The sequence below is a fragment of the Pituophis catenifer genome, unplaced genomic scaffold (genome assembly GCF_029215685.1).
Source record: "Pituophis catenifer annectens isolate HBS135680 unplaced genomic scaffold, rPitCat1.0.hap2 SCAF_12, whole genome shotgun sequence".
NCBI lineage: Eukaryota > Metazoa > Chordata > Lepidosauria > Squamata > Colubridae > Pituophis > Pituophis catenifer.
Genome location: NW_027256892.1, coordinates 16,296,165 through 16,313,465, shown reverse-complemented (window position 1 = coordinate 16,313,465; position 17,301 = coordinate 16,296,165). Strand labels below are relative to the sequence as shown.

Below are 17,301 nucleotides of genomic sequence, written 5' to 3'. Positions count from 1 at the left end.
TGGTGAATTCCAGTCCTGCCTTAGGCATGAAAGCTGGCTGGGTGACTTTGGGCCAGTCACTCTCTCTCTCAGCCCAATCCACCTCATAGTATTGTTGTTGTGAGGAAAATAGAAGGAGGAAGGAGTTTTAGGGACATTCATTATCTTGAGTTCCTTATAAAATAATAATAAAGGCAGGATAAAAATCTAAGATAGTCTCAACTTTCTACTCAGGCAGGCAGGCAGGCCTGAGGTAAAAGTGAAATAACTGCTCCATCTCATGAATAATCAGCCAAGAAATGGTGCCCTTTAGAAGGAAAACTAAACCCCATCCCTACTGTACAAAATGTACTGAGGAGCACATTAAGGAGAGGCTACCTGCATCCCAGGCTCCTGTTAAAGCTTCCAGCGTCTGGCTTGAGAAGAAGGCAAATGTTTAGTTCAGGTGCAGGGGCTCAGAAGCTGAACAAACAAAGCCAAAGCAAGAGTTTTGTCCAATTTGCCGGGTTTTGTCCGCTGAGAAAATCATGGAAACGTCACCTCCTCGGTGTTGATCTTTGCTCCATCCTATCCCTTCGGCTTCTCGTTTGCTTTCCCTTCGGGTTCGCTGCCTGTGCTTGTTGGACGTTATTTCCGTGGGAAACAGCTTCTGGGGAGTGGGGGGGGGGGACGGGACAACGACTGGGGCTGTCTGTTCAGCTGTTGGAGAGGCAGGGGGTTGGAAGCCTCGGTTCTCGGTTCTGTTCCAGGCGTTTGTGGTTTGCTGGGGAGGAAAATGTGCATCCTGGATGGCCTGTGTTACTGAGCACTGCAGCAAACCAGGGGGATGATCAGGTCTGTTTTTTTACACTCCAGGGACCAAAGCTGCATTTGGACAGCATTGTCATTACAGCATAAAGGCCGCAGGTGGCTACACAACTCCTCTCTCTCTCTCTCTCTCTCTCTCTCTCTCTCTCTCTCTCTCTCTCTCTCTCTCTCTCTGTATTGATCACAGAGCACATTCTCTGCTGTGGCTCTCTGGTCTGTGCAAATACTTGCTGAGGCCTTTGAAAGGCAAGATAATTGGCTTCTGAAAATTGAATCACATCTGTCTTTCTGAGCTTGCAACATGATCAGTCTTCCCTATGCACAGCTGCTTCTTTTACACTTATTTATTATAAAAGGCAAGAACTAGTGTTTGGGGCCTACTGTATGTACAGGAGTTAGAAGAGGGAAGGGAAGAGGAAGGGAAGGAAGGAAGGAGATGGGAATGAGAAGGAAGGAAGGAAGGAAGGAAGGAAGGAAGGAAGGAAGGAGATGGGAATGAGAAGGAGGGAGGCAGGGAAGGAAGGAAGGAAAGGAAGGAAGGAAGGAAGGGAGGGAGGGAGGGAGGGAGGGAGGAAAGACAGGCAGGGAAGGAAGGAAGGAAGGAAGGAAGGAAGGAAGGAAGGAAGGAAGGAAGGAAGGAAGGACAATTCGTGTGTTGAAGTAGTTAAACTGCAGGACTAAGAGCAGAGACCCAGGTTCTAATCCCCTTAGGCATAGAAGGTAGTTAAGTGACTTTGGTCTGGTCACTCCTTCACAGCCCAAGAGAAATGAGATCAAGGAATTGGACTTAAGGCAGAGACACCCAGGTTCTAGTCTTCACTTAGGCACATAATAGGCAGAGGGACTGTTCTAGTCACTCTTTCAAACCTAGACTGAAAAGTAACAAAAAAATAAAATGTATATGTATCAACCCATACTGGACTAACAAAGTAAATTAGAGTCTATTACCTTGAACAGAGAGGTCTTCTTCCTACAGTGAATTGAATCAGTCTATCATTGTCTGTCTGTCTGTCTGTCTGTCTATCTATATCATATCTATCCATCTACCTACCTACCTACCCACCCATCCATCCATCCATCCACCCATCCATCCATCTATATCATATCTATCTACCTATCTACCTACCTACCTATCCATCCATCTATATCATATCTACCTACCTACCTACCTACCTATCCATCCATCTATATCATATCTACCTACCTACCTACCTACCTATATCATATCTACCTACCTATCTACCTATCTACCTACCTACCTATCATCTATCTATCTATCTATCTATCTATCTATCTATCTATCTATCTATCTATCTTTCTGCCTACCTACTACCTATGCACACGCATACACATGTGCGTGGGTATAAGTTAACAATCTTGTACCCAGATTCCTTATTTTATTTATTTTCTCTATTTGTATGCTCTGCAATCCCAAAGACTTTGGTGGCTTACAAAAATAGAACAATAAGAGAAAAAAAACCTGAACCCATCAGTTGAAACCACAGTAAAACAGTGATTCATCTTGAGATGGTCCCAGAAAATAATGTTCCGTACGTATTTGAATCAGACTGCCCACTTTTCTTTCCCAAGAGCTTTATTCTTATGGGCAGAAGAGGTGAATCAGAAACCTGAAGGGAAGGAGAAGTTTGGGTTGGGGACTCGGGGGTTATCCCCTGATGTGCCCCCTCCCTCCAGAAATAGCAGGGGAGAATGTCACGTCTTATCACTGCAATATGAAACCACCTACTGTACATCTTTGTTGCATTAGTAGTTCCTAAATGAATCTCCATCCATCTTTCAAATATATTTGCATGCTGAACAAGCTCATAGTAACAGAAGGAGTTGGTAAATTTTATTCTGTAGTACCAGCCTGGAAAACATCACAGGTTGTACAACACAATGAAAATAATGGCCATCTAGAACAGGGGTCTCCAATCTTGGCAACTTTAAGACTTGTGGACTTCAACTCCCCTGTTGAGAGTTGAAGTCCACAAGTCTTAAAGTTGCCAAGGTTGGAGACCCCTGATCTAGAGATAAGGTCAACTTGATCACAGGCCCAGGATCAAATAATCTTACTTTTTCATAACAAAATCCCCCGATGATGATGATGTGTTTTCTTTTGTGTTGCAGTGATCTAATCCGAAGTTCATCTATTTATTTATTTGGCCAAAGAACAGATCATTTTCAACAAGGAGTTTCAATTAAACCAAGATTGAAGTGTAGCAGTCGCCTCTCTAGCAGATTTTTGTACCTGGGTGCAATATCATAAAGCTTGCTTAAAAATGGAGAGGATTTGTATGTGATGGTGAAATACTCTCTTCATCTCACACACAAATACCCTTGCAGACAGTGGTGGGTTTCAAAATTTTTTACTACCAGTTCTGTGGGTGTGGCTTGGTGGGCATGGCGTGGCTTGGTAGGCATGGCAGGGGAAGAATACTGTAAAATCTCCATTCCCTCCCCACTCCAGGGGAAGGTTACTGCAAAATCCCCATTTCCTCCCGATCAGCTGAGACTCAGGAGGCAGTGAATAGATGGGGGCAGGGCCAGTCAGAATTTTTACAACTGGTTCTTCAAACTACTCAAAATTTCTGCTACCGGTTCTCCAGAACTGGTCAGAACCTGCTGAAACCCACCTCTGGTGCCATTGTTGGAATTGATCAGGCATTATTGTGGCTGCTGTCGCTGATGCTTTTTGTTGTACATTTTCCATCCCTCTGAAACCACCCTGAGCTTTCCACCACTTTCCTTTCCTGGGAAAATTCCATGGCAGGAGTTTCGCTCTGATATTTTCCTTTAATAAAAGGGTGGAACCCCTGGATGGCTGCAGATGACCAGAAAAATGATGGGTGTAATAAAATAAAAATGTCCACACCTTTCCTTCATCTCGCACGACAATGTAGGAACTGATGAGTATGTCACCCAAATTACTTCCTTCTCCCAGCAAAGTTCGAAAGACAAATCCTTTTTCATCACAGAGAATGTTAACTGGTAGGAAAAAAGTAGAGGAGGATTGTTCTACCTCTCTAAAGTCCCATCTAACGGCATGTGCCTAAAACACATTTATGCATCGTTCTGTATGTTAAGGTGTACCCAGACTTAAGATTTTCATCCTGAGATGGTGGGTGAACATGGCATATAAACTTAGAACCAGAGTAAATTTGTCCTGTAAGGGTCAATGAGCATAGATTCTGCAGTTTGGCAGTCCGAATCTCACCAGGCTCAAGGTTGACTCAGCCTTTCATCCTTCTAAGGTGGACAAAATGAGGACCCAGATTGTTGGGGGCAATAGGCTGACTGTAATCTGCATAGAGAGGGCTGCAAAGCACTGTAAAGCAGTATGTAAGTCTAAGTGCTATTGCCAAGTGCTAAAGAAGGAAGGGATAAAGTGGAAAGGGAAGGAAGGAAGGAAGGAAGGAAGGAAGGAAGGAAGGGAGGGAGGGAGGGCCGTGGTGGTTCAGTGGTTAGAGGGCAGTACTGCAGGCTATGTCTGCTGACTGCTGGCTGACTGAAGTTTGGCAGTTCGAATCTCACCAGGCTCAAGGTTGCCTCAGCCTTCCATCCTTCCGAAGTGGGTAAAATGAGGATCCAGATTGCTGGGGCCATAGGCTGACTCTGTAAACCGCTTAGAGAGGGCTGGAAAGCCCTGTGAAGTGGTATATAAGTCTAAGTGCTATTGCCATTTTCCTCCCTCTCTCCCTCTCTTCCCAGTGGTTAGAATGCAGTATTGCAGACTAAATCTGCCCACTGCCAGGAGTTCGATCCTGACCAGCCTAAGGTTGACTCATCCTTCCATCCTTCCAAGATCAGTAAAATGAGGACCAGATCGTTTGGGGGCAATATGTTGACTCTGTAAACCACTTAAGAGAGGGCTGTAAAGCACTGCAAAGTGGTATATAAGTCTAAGGGCTATTGCTATTCTATATTTTTGTGTGGCATTAGTTGTGGTGTCCTACAGTTGAACCCCTGAAAGGACTCATTGAAAAACTCTACATTGACCTGATTTCCAATGATCACCTGAAATTTTGCTTAAAATTATCAGTCTGGGATTATTCATTCTTATACTGTTGCAGTCTAAAAAGGCTAAAGAGAAATTTGTGCGTAACAGGCCGCAGAATTCATTTTTTTAAAAAAAAAAACCCAAACTTTGCAGTGCAATGAACAATAGTGAGATGTTGTTGACAAGAGAACGACAGCTAGCAGATTGCTTAATGACATCCATGCTGCTTATTTTTTCTGTAAGAGGTGACAGTAAATGGGTGTCTGTGAGTCATACTCTCCTTTCTGTGAATTGCCGTTTGTGGTTTGGTACTTTAAAAAAGAAAACTTATCTAAGTGGCAATAAAATATTTACGTCTAAACCAAGGCTTTTTGGTTATAGAGCTATGCGTATTATGTGTTGCTATGATACAGATCTCACCACTGTTGTAACTTTGGTGTTAATGTTGGTGAACTGGGTAACATTGTGTAGGAAGGCTTCTCAGTTGTCAGCAGAAAATTTGATATACCAGGATAAGTGGTTATGGATAGATAGGAGAAAGCAGCAGTCATGATCTACAGCAGGGACGCCCAACCTTGATAGCTTTAAGATTAACAGATTAGCAGAGTAACAGTGTTGGAAGGGACCTTATAGGTCATCTAGTCCAACCCCCCACCCAAGTAGTAGACCCTACACCATTTCTGATAGATGGCAGTGCAGCCTCTTCTTGAAAGCCTCCAGGGATGAAGCTCCCACAACTTCCAAAGACAACTTCTGTTCCACTGGTTGATTGTTCTCACTGTCAGAAAATTTCTAGGTTGAATCTCTCCTTGATCAGTTTCCATCCATTATTCCTTTTCTGGCCTTCTGGTGCTTTGGAAAATAGCTTGACCCCCTCCTCTCTGGGGCAGCCCCTCAAATATTGGAAGACTGCTATCATGTCTCCTTCTCCTGGTCCTTCTCTTCACTAGACTAGCCATGCTGAGTTCTTGCAACTGTTCATTGTATGTTTTATAGCCTCCAGTCCCCTAATCAACTTGGATGATTAGATTTGTGGACTTCAACTCCCAGAGTTTCCCAGCTAGCCAGCCATTCTGGGAGCTAAAATGCACAAGTCTTAAAGTTGCCAAGGGTTGGACACTCCTAATCTAAAGGTTCAACTTTGGCTTGTCTTTTTAACAAAAATATTGATTTTGGATACAACCTCAAGCTTAAATAACCCAGAATAGGAAGATAGAAGGAGAACGTTACTCTGGGGAAATCAAACCATATTCATGTGCACCCTAAAATCCATCCATCTATTCATTCTGCCTACTGAATTGATTGTTGATTTTCCGGGTCATTTTACAAGGCACTTTCATGGGAGAAAGAACAAAAAAAAAATGCAATTATTGTTAACCGAAGATGTACAGATCTTACAACCCAGACTCCTTTCTAGGACACTGTCTATTTCTCCAAATCTCTTCATCAAGGAAAGTATATTAATAAAAGGGAGTAGGGGAAAGAAACAAGACATTCTCAATGTTAGGTCAAGATTTTTTTTTTTTAATTAGCCCAATGTCTCAGTAGATATCTGAATGAAAGATGTGGAACAAAGGACCTTCACCATTGCTAATTAGAAATGTTCTCCACCTATTCTTGAGTACCAACATGACATTTATTGTCCCTTTTGTCAAGGCTTTGATTGTTTCTGTTCCCAAGTCACCTGATTTCTTGCTCCACCCCAGTGACAAATCCAACCAGATGTTGGGGTTGACTTTCAACAATAAGAATAAGGGGAGGGAGATTTGCCATAGTGCAGCTAAAGATGACTTAAGTTTGTCTCACTCATGGGATGAATTTAAGATGAAGGCAATGGCAATGTCATGGTAGTACAGCAGCTAGTGGGGGGGGGGGGCTCATCATACTATGTTTAGGTACACGATGCTTCCTACAGCCAACTTTGGTGAGATGATAGCTAGCTAACTAGATAGACAGATAGACAAACAAAGTAGGGAAAGACCTAAAGGAGAGATTGTAGATTTGAATGAGTTGATCACTGATATATTTTATTTTTGGATAGAGAAGTATATGAAGCTTGGTTTACATGCTGAATAACATTCAATAGCTCTTTCTAACCCTTAGAAACCCTTCCTTTCCTTCCTTCCTTCCTTCCTTCCTTCTCCCTCCCTCCTTTCTTTTTCTTTCTTTCTTTCTTTTCTTTCTTTTCTTTCTTTTCTTTCTTTCTTTCTTTTTCTTTCTTTCTTTCTTCTCTCCCTTTCTTTTCTTTCTTTCCTTCCTTCTTTCTTTCTTTCCTTCCTTCTTTTCTTTCCCTTCCTTCCTTTCTTTCTCTCTCTTTCCTTCCTTCCTTCCTTCCTTTCCTTTCCCTTCCCTCTTTCTTCTTTCTTTCTTTTTTCTTTCTTTCTTTCTTTCTTTCTTTCTTTCTTTCTTTCTTTCTTTCTTTCTTTCTTTCTTTCCTTCCTTCCTCCCTCCCTCCCTCCCTCCCTCCCTCGCCCCCCTCTCTCTCTCTCTCTTTCTCTCTCCTTCTTCATGTATCAGAGCAGAAAAGCCAAAGGGCAGGGGTCCCCGCCTACACTTTTTCCCCTTTCATTGTTTTTCTGACCTAAATCTACTGAAAGGCTTGTTAATTTCGGGGGAGAGGGAAAATATGACTACACAGATAAAAAATGCAATCAGGCAGGTCTCAGGTTTTGCTCTTATGTCCTATCAATTACTTCCTGAAACTACCAGGACAGATATTAAAATGCCATTTTCACAAGAAAGGGTGTTTATGCTTACAGATGCTGCATCCTCATATATATATATATTTAATATTGGTGATAGGGTTTAAAGACTTAGACTTAAAGGTTGAACAACTGCCCCCTCCTTTCCAACTAAGCCATTTCTAAATCCCCACCAGTAGAGAAGTAGACAAGTCGAAGTAGAGAAGAAGACACCAGTAGACAAGCGTTTTGTCTTGGACTTCAAAAATTAGGACACTTGAGTAAATGCAAGCTGAGAATCTCCTCTCAGTTCACCATTCCCTGCCTTAATAACTCTTATGTACCTCAAAATGCCACACAAAGTAAAGAGAATATTCACTCACTTTACAAGAACTTGCTACTTTTTAAACCCTGTGATTAACATGGGAAAGTGGCTCTCAGAAAGACTGCCTAGCAGATGGTCCCTCCTATTTTTTTTCCCATGGCAACCTTATTAGATAGATTAGATTGAAAGGAACTGCCCAAGGACTAAAGCTGTGTTTTTTCACTCAACTCAGCTCTGATAGCACGTACACGCACAATAGCATTTCCCTCTCTCCATAACTCTTATAGTATTATATGCTTATAAGTAAGCATATTGCTTCTAATTGAGGTTACAGGCTTACTCTGTTGTGTGAACCCAAAGGGTCACCACTGTGGACTCTCATAAACTGTAATCACACTGTAATCTCAACTAAGTATAGGCTCAGTTTCAGCAGGGAGCAATTTTAGGTCTGTAGAACATGGTAAGTGTGTAAATTCAATTAGACTTATGCTTGCTAACGGGTAAAACTGTGGCTTTATTTACACTCGCTGGTCAAAATTTGAACCTGGAGCTTTGTAATTAGATTGACAGCTGTATTTAAATCATTCCAGCCCCATTCAAACAATCTAGTATCCAGCATCTTCAGATATGTCCCATCCAGTGGTGAAATGTAAAATTTGTTGCTACCGGTTCTGTGGGCATGGCTTGGTGGTGGAGGTGGAGTCATGTGACTGGGTGGGGTGTGGCCAACTTGTTTTTTTTTTTTTTTACTTTTTTAAAGCATTTTTTTACCATTGGTTCGGGAGAATAGGTAGTAAAAAAATGCTTTAAAAAAGTTAAAAAAAAAGTTCCGACGATCACAGCTGTGCCGCACGATCTTCGGAACCTGTGTTTTTACTTTTTTAAAGCATTGTTTTACTACTTATTTGCTGGAACTGGTAGTAAAAAAATGCTTTAAAAAAGTAAAAAAAAGTTCTGACGATTGCACGGCACAGCTGTGCTGCACAATCGCTGGAACCTTTTTTAAAACCTTTTTAAAGTATTTTTTTTTACTACCAATTGGCCCAAACTGGTAGACTTTATCACTACTGGTTTGCTCAAACTGGAGCGGACCAGTAGCATTTCACCCCTGGTCCCATCCCCCTTCTGATACACAATGAAACAACATTTTTTTTAAAAAAAAATCACATTTCACCCGCAGTAATATAATGACATGCATTGAAATAACTGTAAATGAAGAACTTTAATCACTAGATTTTGGAATGAATGTTTACTCTTGATTGAAGATGCTAACAATAAAAAATGGAGATCTTCCTATTGACCGACCAACAAAATTCCATATGAGATCATTATAATTGTTATACCAATTGTGATTGGGGCTCTCAGAGCAATACTTAAAGGCTTCCCCAATAACTGGAACTATTGAATTTATTAGGCCCCAAAACCCTAATTTTACAAACAAACAAACAAGAGCCTTGGTGGTGCAGTGGACTAAGTGCTGTTATATAGCACTTAGCAGCCAGCTGCCTGCAATTAGTGCAAGTTCAAATCTCCCCAGGCTCAAGGTTGACTCAGCCTTCCATCCTTCCGAGGTAGGTAAATTGAGGACCCGGATTGTGGGGGCAATAAGCTGACTTTGTAGAAACACCACTTATGGGGGGGGCGGGCAAAAGCCCTAATAGCAGGTATATACAAAAGAATGAAGGCTACTGCTATAAGTGCATTGTAAACCGCCCTGAGTCTTCGGAGAAGGGCGACATATAAATTGAACTAAATATATTTATTTAAATAAATAAATAATAAAAACCCCAACCCATCCTGCTTGGGACTGGTTACATTCTTAGATGCTATCATCATAATTCTTAGATCCTTGGTTTAGGGCTTGAATTATTATATTCAAGTCTTAAAAGTGTGAGAATCTAACTGTAGTTTAATCCCCCACGCTACTAATAATAGCAATGCAAAGGGACAATTTCAAAACTGCATAGAGCAACTATTCTTTTTAACTATTATTTTTCTATAAGTAGTAATAAGGGTTTCTTTTGTCTTTCTCATTGTGTCCTTCCAAGACAGGGATGCGGTGGCTCAGTGGCTAAGACACTGAGCTTGTCGATCAAAAGGTCGGCAGTTCAGCGGTTCGAATCCCTAATGCCGCGTAATGGGGTGAGCTCCCGTTACTTGTCCCTGCTTCTCTCAACCTAGCAGTTTGAAAGCACGTAAAAATGCAAGTAGAAAAATAGGGACCACATTTGGTGGGAAGGTAACAGCATTCCGTGTGCCTTTAGCATTGAGTCATGCCGGCTACATGACCACAGAGATGTCTTCGGACAGCGCTGGCTCTTTGGCTTTGAAATGGAGATGAGCACCGCCCCCTAGAGTTGGGAACAACTAGCACATATGTGCGAGGGGAACCTTTACCTTTACCTTTTCTTTCTCATTGCATCCTTCCAAGATATATTATACTTAAATAATTAGGCATATTATACCTGGCTTTCTAAGTGATCATGGCATACAGAAAATTCTTCGTTTCCTTATGTAAAGAGTGGATTTGCACACTCTAGAAATGGTACAGCAAGGTGACATTTAAAAACCCAGAAATCATGAGCACCTATTTTATCCCATTTTATTCACAAAACAGCCTCACCAAGATAAGCTAGAGATTAAGGCAGCCTCTAAAAAGATAATAAAATGCATTTTCCATCGTAAAATAAACTCTGAGGCTGATCAGTGTTTGGTCCACGAACCTGGTAAATGCTGCTTTAAATCCCATGATGGGATGGGGGGGGGGAAATAAAAAAAAATGGCTTGAAAAGGACCCAGTTTGTGGGGGCAATAAACTGACTTTGTATAAATATACAAAAGTATGAAGGTTATTGCTTAACACATTGTAAGCCGCCCTGAGTCTCTGGAGAAGGGCGGCATATAAATCAATTTTTTTTTAAAAAAAGTGTCTTAAATAGTAAAAGCGATCACAGATACATTGGCCTAAGGCAGAGAGGGGCAAATCCAGAATCCATAGCTTGGGAAAACTTTTTAATCCCAAAATAGCATGAAAGGGACGGGCAAGCTTCCAAGTTCTGCAGAACTCATCATCAAAAAGAGAAGACACAATAGAGGCAGGAGAATTTCAAATCCGGAGGCTGCAAATTCAGACCTACACTTGCTGCTGCTTTTCTCTCTCTTCCTTGCGGGGGATAATTTTTTTCAGTAGAGGGATAGTGATGGTGGCAGCATCCATGCCACCACGAAGAGCTCCAGGAGGTAGTTGATTTTTTATTTTGCATTTTGCTGGGTACCAATCAAGCCCCCCCCCCCTTCACAGCGATGGGTTTTAAATAAACCGAGTGGCTTAAAAGCCTCTCTTCAAAAACTTTTTGCGGTTTGTATAGTTAGCTGAGCTGCTCCGAGATCTGGGTGGAAAGTTGTCAGGAGACTAATTGCACTTCCTTGTGTGTTTGTGTGTGCGTGCAAAGGACAGTTGGACCTGGGAGGGGGGGGCGGCGGCAGGTTTTAGTAACAAGGGGGGCGAGCTTGTTTACCTGAGAAAGGGAAGCTGAACTCAACATTTCACAACCTTGGAAGATGAGCTAGCCAGCTCGGCTCCACCACCACTTTCACATGGTAATTTAGGAAAATTATACCTCCTCCAACTTTTTTTTTTTTAAAAAAAACCTAGGGAAAACGTAGGTGAAATCAATGGCACACACGGGGGTCGACCGGCCTTTGGGGGGTTCAAAAGAAGGGACTCCCCACATTTCTGAGAGACCCTAAAACGGGCAGAAGGAACCTCCGGAGGCTCATAATTCAGAACTCGATGTAACAGTAATAAGAGTTGGAAGGGGACCTTGGAGGTCATCTAGTCCACCCCCTCCTGCTCAACGCAGGAGACCCATACTAGGGATTCGAACCGCCGGCCTGAACTCGGTTTATTCCGTCCGTCCGTCCGGATGGCGATTAAAACTCTTCGCGGGATACAGATGTCGCCTTCAACATCTGGACCCGGGGTAGACTTTAACCCCGGATCGATGAAGACTTTGGAGCGTCCCAAAAGGTGAAGTCTTTTGTCTTAGGGTCCCAATGAATTGACACACACTCACACTCGCACCCAAGCACACTCGCTTTGGTCTTCCTCCCCACCCCTCCCCTCCCCTCCCCTCCCCACCCCTCTCCGGACCGAGGAGAAAACCAGGGGAAGAAAGGGCGCCACGTGGAGGAGCATCGCTGCGCCCTGTTTTCTAACCGGGGGGGGGGCGGGCGCGGGGAGGACGGAGAGCGGGACCCAGCGGCAGCTGGGTTGGTCCCAGCCAGCCGTTTGGGGCGGAGGAAGCCTTTCCCACCCAGCCTCCCCCCCTCCCCGGCCGCTGTCCCCGAGCGGAGGCCGCCTCCCTCCCTCCCTCTTTCGCCGCAGCCCAATTCCTCGCTACTGGGCGAGGAGGAGGAGGAGGAGGAGGAGAGGGGGGAGAAGAGACGCTCGAGGAGAGAAACGCCCTAGCAAGACGAAAGGGAACGCGGAAGGGAGCGAGAGCCGCGGCCGGAGCCCATCAGGGCCGCGCTGAAGAGCCCGGGCGAGCGAGCGAGCGAGCGAAGGAAAGCAAGCGGGTACCGCAAAAGAAAGTCAACCCAGCCGGCCAGCCAGTCTTCTCCGGCCGACTTGGCGCTCGGGAGAAGCGCCTCGCCGTCCAAGGAGGGGGGAGCCCAGGCTTTCCCTTCCTCCGCCGAGGTCCCACTGCCCCCTTTCCCCTCGCCCGGCTTCCAGGCTCCCCCCCTTTTTTTCCCACCATGAAGGCGGCGGGCGACCCGAAGCCCACCTTGACCATCATCAAAGCCGAGAAGGTGGAGGTGGATCTCTTTCCATCCCCCGGTGAGTCAAGTCAGCCGCTCGCATCGCCTGCCCGGGCTCTACCTTTCAAGCCGTGGCCAATTCTTTTTCTTTCTTTCTTTCTTTCTTTCTTTCTTTCTTTCTTTCTTTCTTTCTTTCTTTCTTTCTTTCTTTCTTTCTTTCTTTCTTTCTTTCTTTCCTTCTTCTTCTTCTTCTTCTTCTTCTTCTTCTTCTTCTTCTTCTTCTTCTTCTTCTTCTTCTTCTTCTTCTTCTCCTCCTCCTCCTCCTCCTCCTCCTCCTCCTCCTCCTCCTCTTTCTCTTCCTCCTCCTCCTCCTTTTCCTTCTCCTTCTTCCTCCTCTTCCTCTTCCTCCTTCTCCTCCTTCTTCTTCCTTTTTTTAAAAAAATTTGATTTATATGCCACCCTTCTCCGGAGACTCAGGGCGGCTTACAATGCGTTAAAGCAATAGCCTTCATACTTTTGTATATATTTATACAAAGTCAGTTTATTGCCCCCATAATCTGGGTCCTCATTTTACGTAGAAAGGATGGAAGGCTGAGTCAACCTTGAGCCTGGTGAGATTTGAACTTGCAGTAATTGCAGGCAGATGATGTTAATAACAGTGCTTTAGTCTGCTGCGCCACCAGGGCTCTTCTCCTTCTCTTTCTCCTTCTCCTTCTTCTTTCGTTTTTGCTACCTTTGGTTCAGAAACTCTCCTTTTCTTTCCTGACTATCAGCGGCTCTGGGAACCCCCCAATCCCCGCTCTCTCTCTCTCTCTCTCTCCCTTTCCTCCACTCCTTGGGGAGGATGCTTGCTTCAGTCCTGGATCCTTTTCGCTTCTTGACAAGGGAAAGGGTCCATCTTGGTCCTCAGCTTTGAACTGTATTTGTAAATTCATGGGGTTTGGGGGGAAGGAAAGGAGGAGAAGAAAAAGAAGGATGATGGAGAGAGATTGAAATGTCCTGCAGGCATCACCGCGGTTGTGTCAAATCTGCTTTCTGACGCTTCTCAACCCACCTCGGCTCCTTGCTACTAGGTCAAAGAGGAGGTGATGGGGGGGTCTCAATTGGGTGGGGTGTGGGTCGGGGGATCCAACGACCTCCTGCCTCCAGAAACCTGGAGTGTGTGTAAGATAATATCTGCGCCTCTTATTGACAATTGTACCCTATTCTCCAGACCTTGTGTTCTCTCTCTGGCCTCCATCATGATTGATTGATTGATCGATCGATTGATCTCTCCCTGTTTCCTCTCCTTCCCTCCCCCCATGTTTCTGTCTGTGCGGAGGTGTAATACAATTCAGGCATGTGGTTTGAAGAAACTTAATAGATCTGGCCCGGGGTGTTTGTGTGGGCTTAAAAGGAAGCTGATTTATACTGCAAAGAGATCTTTGCTGAAAAGTTGCCGATTGGACTTCCTCTACCATAAACTCAAGGTGCCAGGAGGAGCTCCTTTTCAAGGGGAAAACCAGGGGAAAACCAGGGGAAGGATGCAAGAAGATATCTCATTTTAATAACTGATTAGATTTAATAATTCAGAGGCTTTCGTTGAACTCTATTGTCCATTGAGTTGTGAGCATATTAAAAGAAGGTGAATCAGGATTTAGATTCTCATTAAAAAACCCCATGAATTGCATTGATACCATGTTTCCCTGAAAATAAGACCGGGTCTTATATTATTTTTTGCTCCAAAAGATGCATCCAAAAGATGCATTAAGACCTTATTTTGGGGGTCTTATTTTGGGGGAAATACGGTACTAAATGCAGCATGTGGCTGACAATCTTAACTGGAGCTTATTTTGTGGGGTAGGCCTTATATTACAAGCATCCTAAAAAAATCATGCTAGGACTTATTTTCCGGTGGGGTCTTATTTTCGGGGAAACAGGGTAGTGTATGGAGATTCTCAACCCTCCAGGTCATGGTTGTCCCAAAAGTGCTTTTCAAAAGACAACTGGGCTTTTTTTTTTCTTTGAGGAAGAGGTTTCCCTTTTCATCCAAGAAGCTTCTTCAGTTCTGATGTTTTTTCAGTTCAGAACTGAAGAAGCCTCTTGGATGAGAAGGGAAACGCTTTCAGAGAAAAAAAAACACATACACCAAAGTTCACTTGTCTTTTGAAAAACACCTTTGGGACATGGATAGTGTATAGAATGCAGGAGGAGTCTACTCAAAAGTAACTCATTTGAATCCAGTAGAACTGACTTCCTCCAGTTGGGTTGCAGCTTGGGCACCCTTAAGTCAGCGATTTCTTTTTGGCCCTTCTAAATAGGGCAAGCTCTTGTTTTTGCCAGAAAAAGATGAAGCTGTAATGCGTGAGGTATCTAGAGAATGTGGATCCTTCCAGAGATTTAAGGGAGATCTAGGGATGAGAAAATTCTGATTCAACTTTCTTGACCTTTTTCACGTAACATTTCTACATACGCCTCTAAAAAAAAAGAGCCTTCCTAAATTTACTCCCCTTTCTAAGTGGGCCTTTACCCAAGCCAAAAAAAAAAAATGTTTTGTTTGCCTTGGGAAGAAAATAAGTTAATGATTAGATCTTATTTGGGTAGTTTTCCCCCTTTAAGATATAAATGCTTAACACCCTTGGAGGGTTTCAGCCAGTTTTTCTTTTTTCTGTGGTCAAGTAAATATCTCTGCTATTCCCCCCCCCAATCATTATGGCAGAATACTGTTCCTAGATTGTTTGTAACTCCCACCCCCAGCCTCAAAGGCTGGGAAAACTATGATGAAAGAGAAGGGAGGGGAAGAGAGAGAGGAGAGAGTCCAGCCCTTGATGCTATCTTGTGGAGATGATTTCAGGAGCATGTTGCTATGCTACTGGGACCATCAATAACTTTAAAGGCTCACGTTAATGCTAAGCCCAATCTTGGTGCATTACTGGGAAGATCTGCATTCTTTTAACCTTAGGTGACTTTGCAAGCTCTGAAGGTTAAGGGCTCTGCTACTGTACTGGATTCCTAGAAAGAAAACAGTGTTTAGAGTTTCCTTGATCAAGGAAAAGGCTAAGCCCAGCTACATTCCCCTGGTGAGGAAAGGATTAAACCTCAGCATTCAAAGGTTGAATGTCTTCTTCTTCTTCTTCTTCTTCTTCTTCTTCTTCTTCTTCTTCTTCTTCTTCTTCTTCTTCTTCTTCTTCTTCTTCTTCTTCTTCTTCTTCTTCTTCTTCTTCTTCTTCTTCTTCTTCTTCTTCTTCTTCTTCTTCTTCTTCTCCTCCTCCTCCTCCTCCTCCTCCTCCTCCTCCTCCTTCTTCCTTCTTCTCCTCCTCCTCCTCCTCTCCTCCTCCTCCTCCTCATCCTCCTCCTCCTCCTCCTCCTCCTCCTCCTCTTCCCCTTCTCCTCCTCCTCCTCCTCCTCCTCCTCCTCCTCCTCCTCCTCCTCCTTCTTCTTCTTCTTCTTCTTCTTCCTCCTTTTCCTCTTCCTCTTCCTCCTTTTCCTCTTCTTCTTCTTCCTCCTTCTCCTCCTCTTCTTCTTCTTCTTCCTCTTCCTCCTTTTCCTCTTCTTCTTCTTCCTCCTTCTCCTCCTCTTCTTCTTCTTCTTCCTCTTCCTCTTCTTCCTCCCCCTCCCCTCCCCCTTCCTCTCTTGAATTTTAAAGCAACCACTGTTTAATGGACTGTTTAATGTCCTAGCAAATTGGGGGTGGATGGGTAGGGTGAAACAAGTGATAATTGGAAGTCATAACAGGATTTGTACCACCATTGGTTCATCAGAACTAATCCTTTCATACGCCCCACTATTCAGTCAGAACTGATGAAGCTTCTTGGATGAAAGGGGAAACCTCTTCATCCTCAAGGGGGGAAAAAACATTTCTTCCTCAAGAAAAAAAAATAAGTCCAATTGCCTTCTGGGAAAAAAAAACACAGCACATTTGAGGCTACCAAGACATTGCTTTCCAGTCAATGAATTTGCAACATAATTTTGCAAATGCGGATGCTTATAAGGCATTGTAAAAATAGATGTTCCTTAAAAAGAAAGGAACAGCACCACCAAATACACAAATGCAATTGTTACCTTGAATTGGAAGGTATTAAATATCTTGTGAATCTATAGAATGTTCTTAAATGAAGAATAGAAGAATGTTGAATTGTAAAAGGGCAACAACTGTTTTCCAAAGGAGACATTCTTTGGTTTTTTATATGTTGATTATAAGGTTATGGAGTATTAAAAACAGAAATAAACCAAAAGCTGCTTTTGCATAAGATTAACAGATAAATGAATTAGGAAGACTTCAGTTCAGACCTTGCCATCATCTAGTTAGCAATGTCTGAAAACTCTGACACAATATATACATCTTTAATAACTATTTAGTAATTATTAAACCCATCCTTGTAAATAAGTCTCCAGATTTTAGCATTTGCAAGGATCTTTACTAGCTTGCTTACCTACACGTAACTGTGTTAGTCATTTGTGGCATATTAACTGCTTGGAAAAGGTGAGTGAAGAAGAGGAAAATTCTAAAAAAAGAAAAAAGAAAAGATTATTTCAGTTTTCAAAAGCATACTGACTTCTTCACCTGAAAAGGATGAAATGCATCAGTCTGTTGGCAAACAGGGAATAGACCCCTTCAGTAGAATCTCTCTCTGAGTTCCTGGTAGTCTTGCCTTGATCAGAAGATTCAACTGAAGACAAATGGCTACGGAACAGTGATAAGTATGAGCGTTTTGCGTAGTAGGCCTAACTGTTGGGTTGTTAGTGAGTATCCTGTGAGCTAAGATAGT

General features: G+C 43.3%; 1 protein-coding gene across 4 annotated transcripts in view; it reads left to right on the top strand.

Annotated features, from left to right (window-relative positions):
- ETS1 (ETS proto-oncogene 1, transcription factor) overlaps positions 1–17,301 on the top strand; it is a 134,326-nt gene that overhangs the window by 34,999 nt on the left and 82,026 nt on the right. For 3 of the 4 annotated variants that reach the window (XM_070952254.1, XM_070952252.1, XM_070952251.1), the window contains exon 1: positions 12,551–12,632. The exons of the other annotated variant lie outside the window; for it this stretch is intronic. In XM_070952254.1, coding sequence (XP_070808355.1) covers positions 12,551–12,632 — 82 coding nt within the window. Of the gene's footprint in view, positions 1–12,550; positions 12,633–17,301 lie in introns of those variants that run through there. 4 annotated transcript variants of the gene reach the window in all.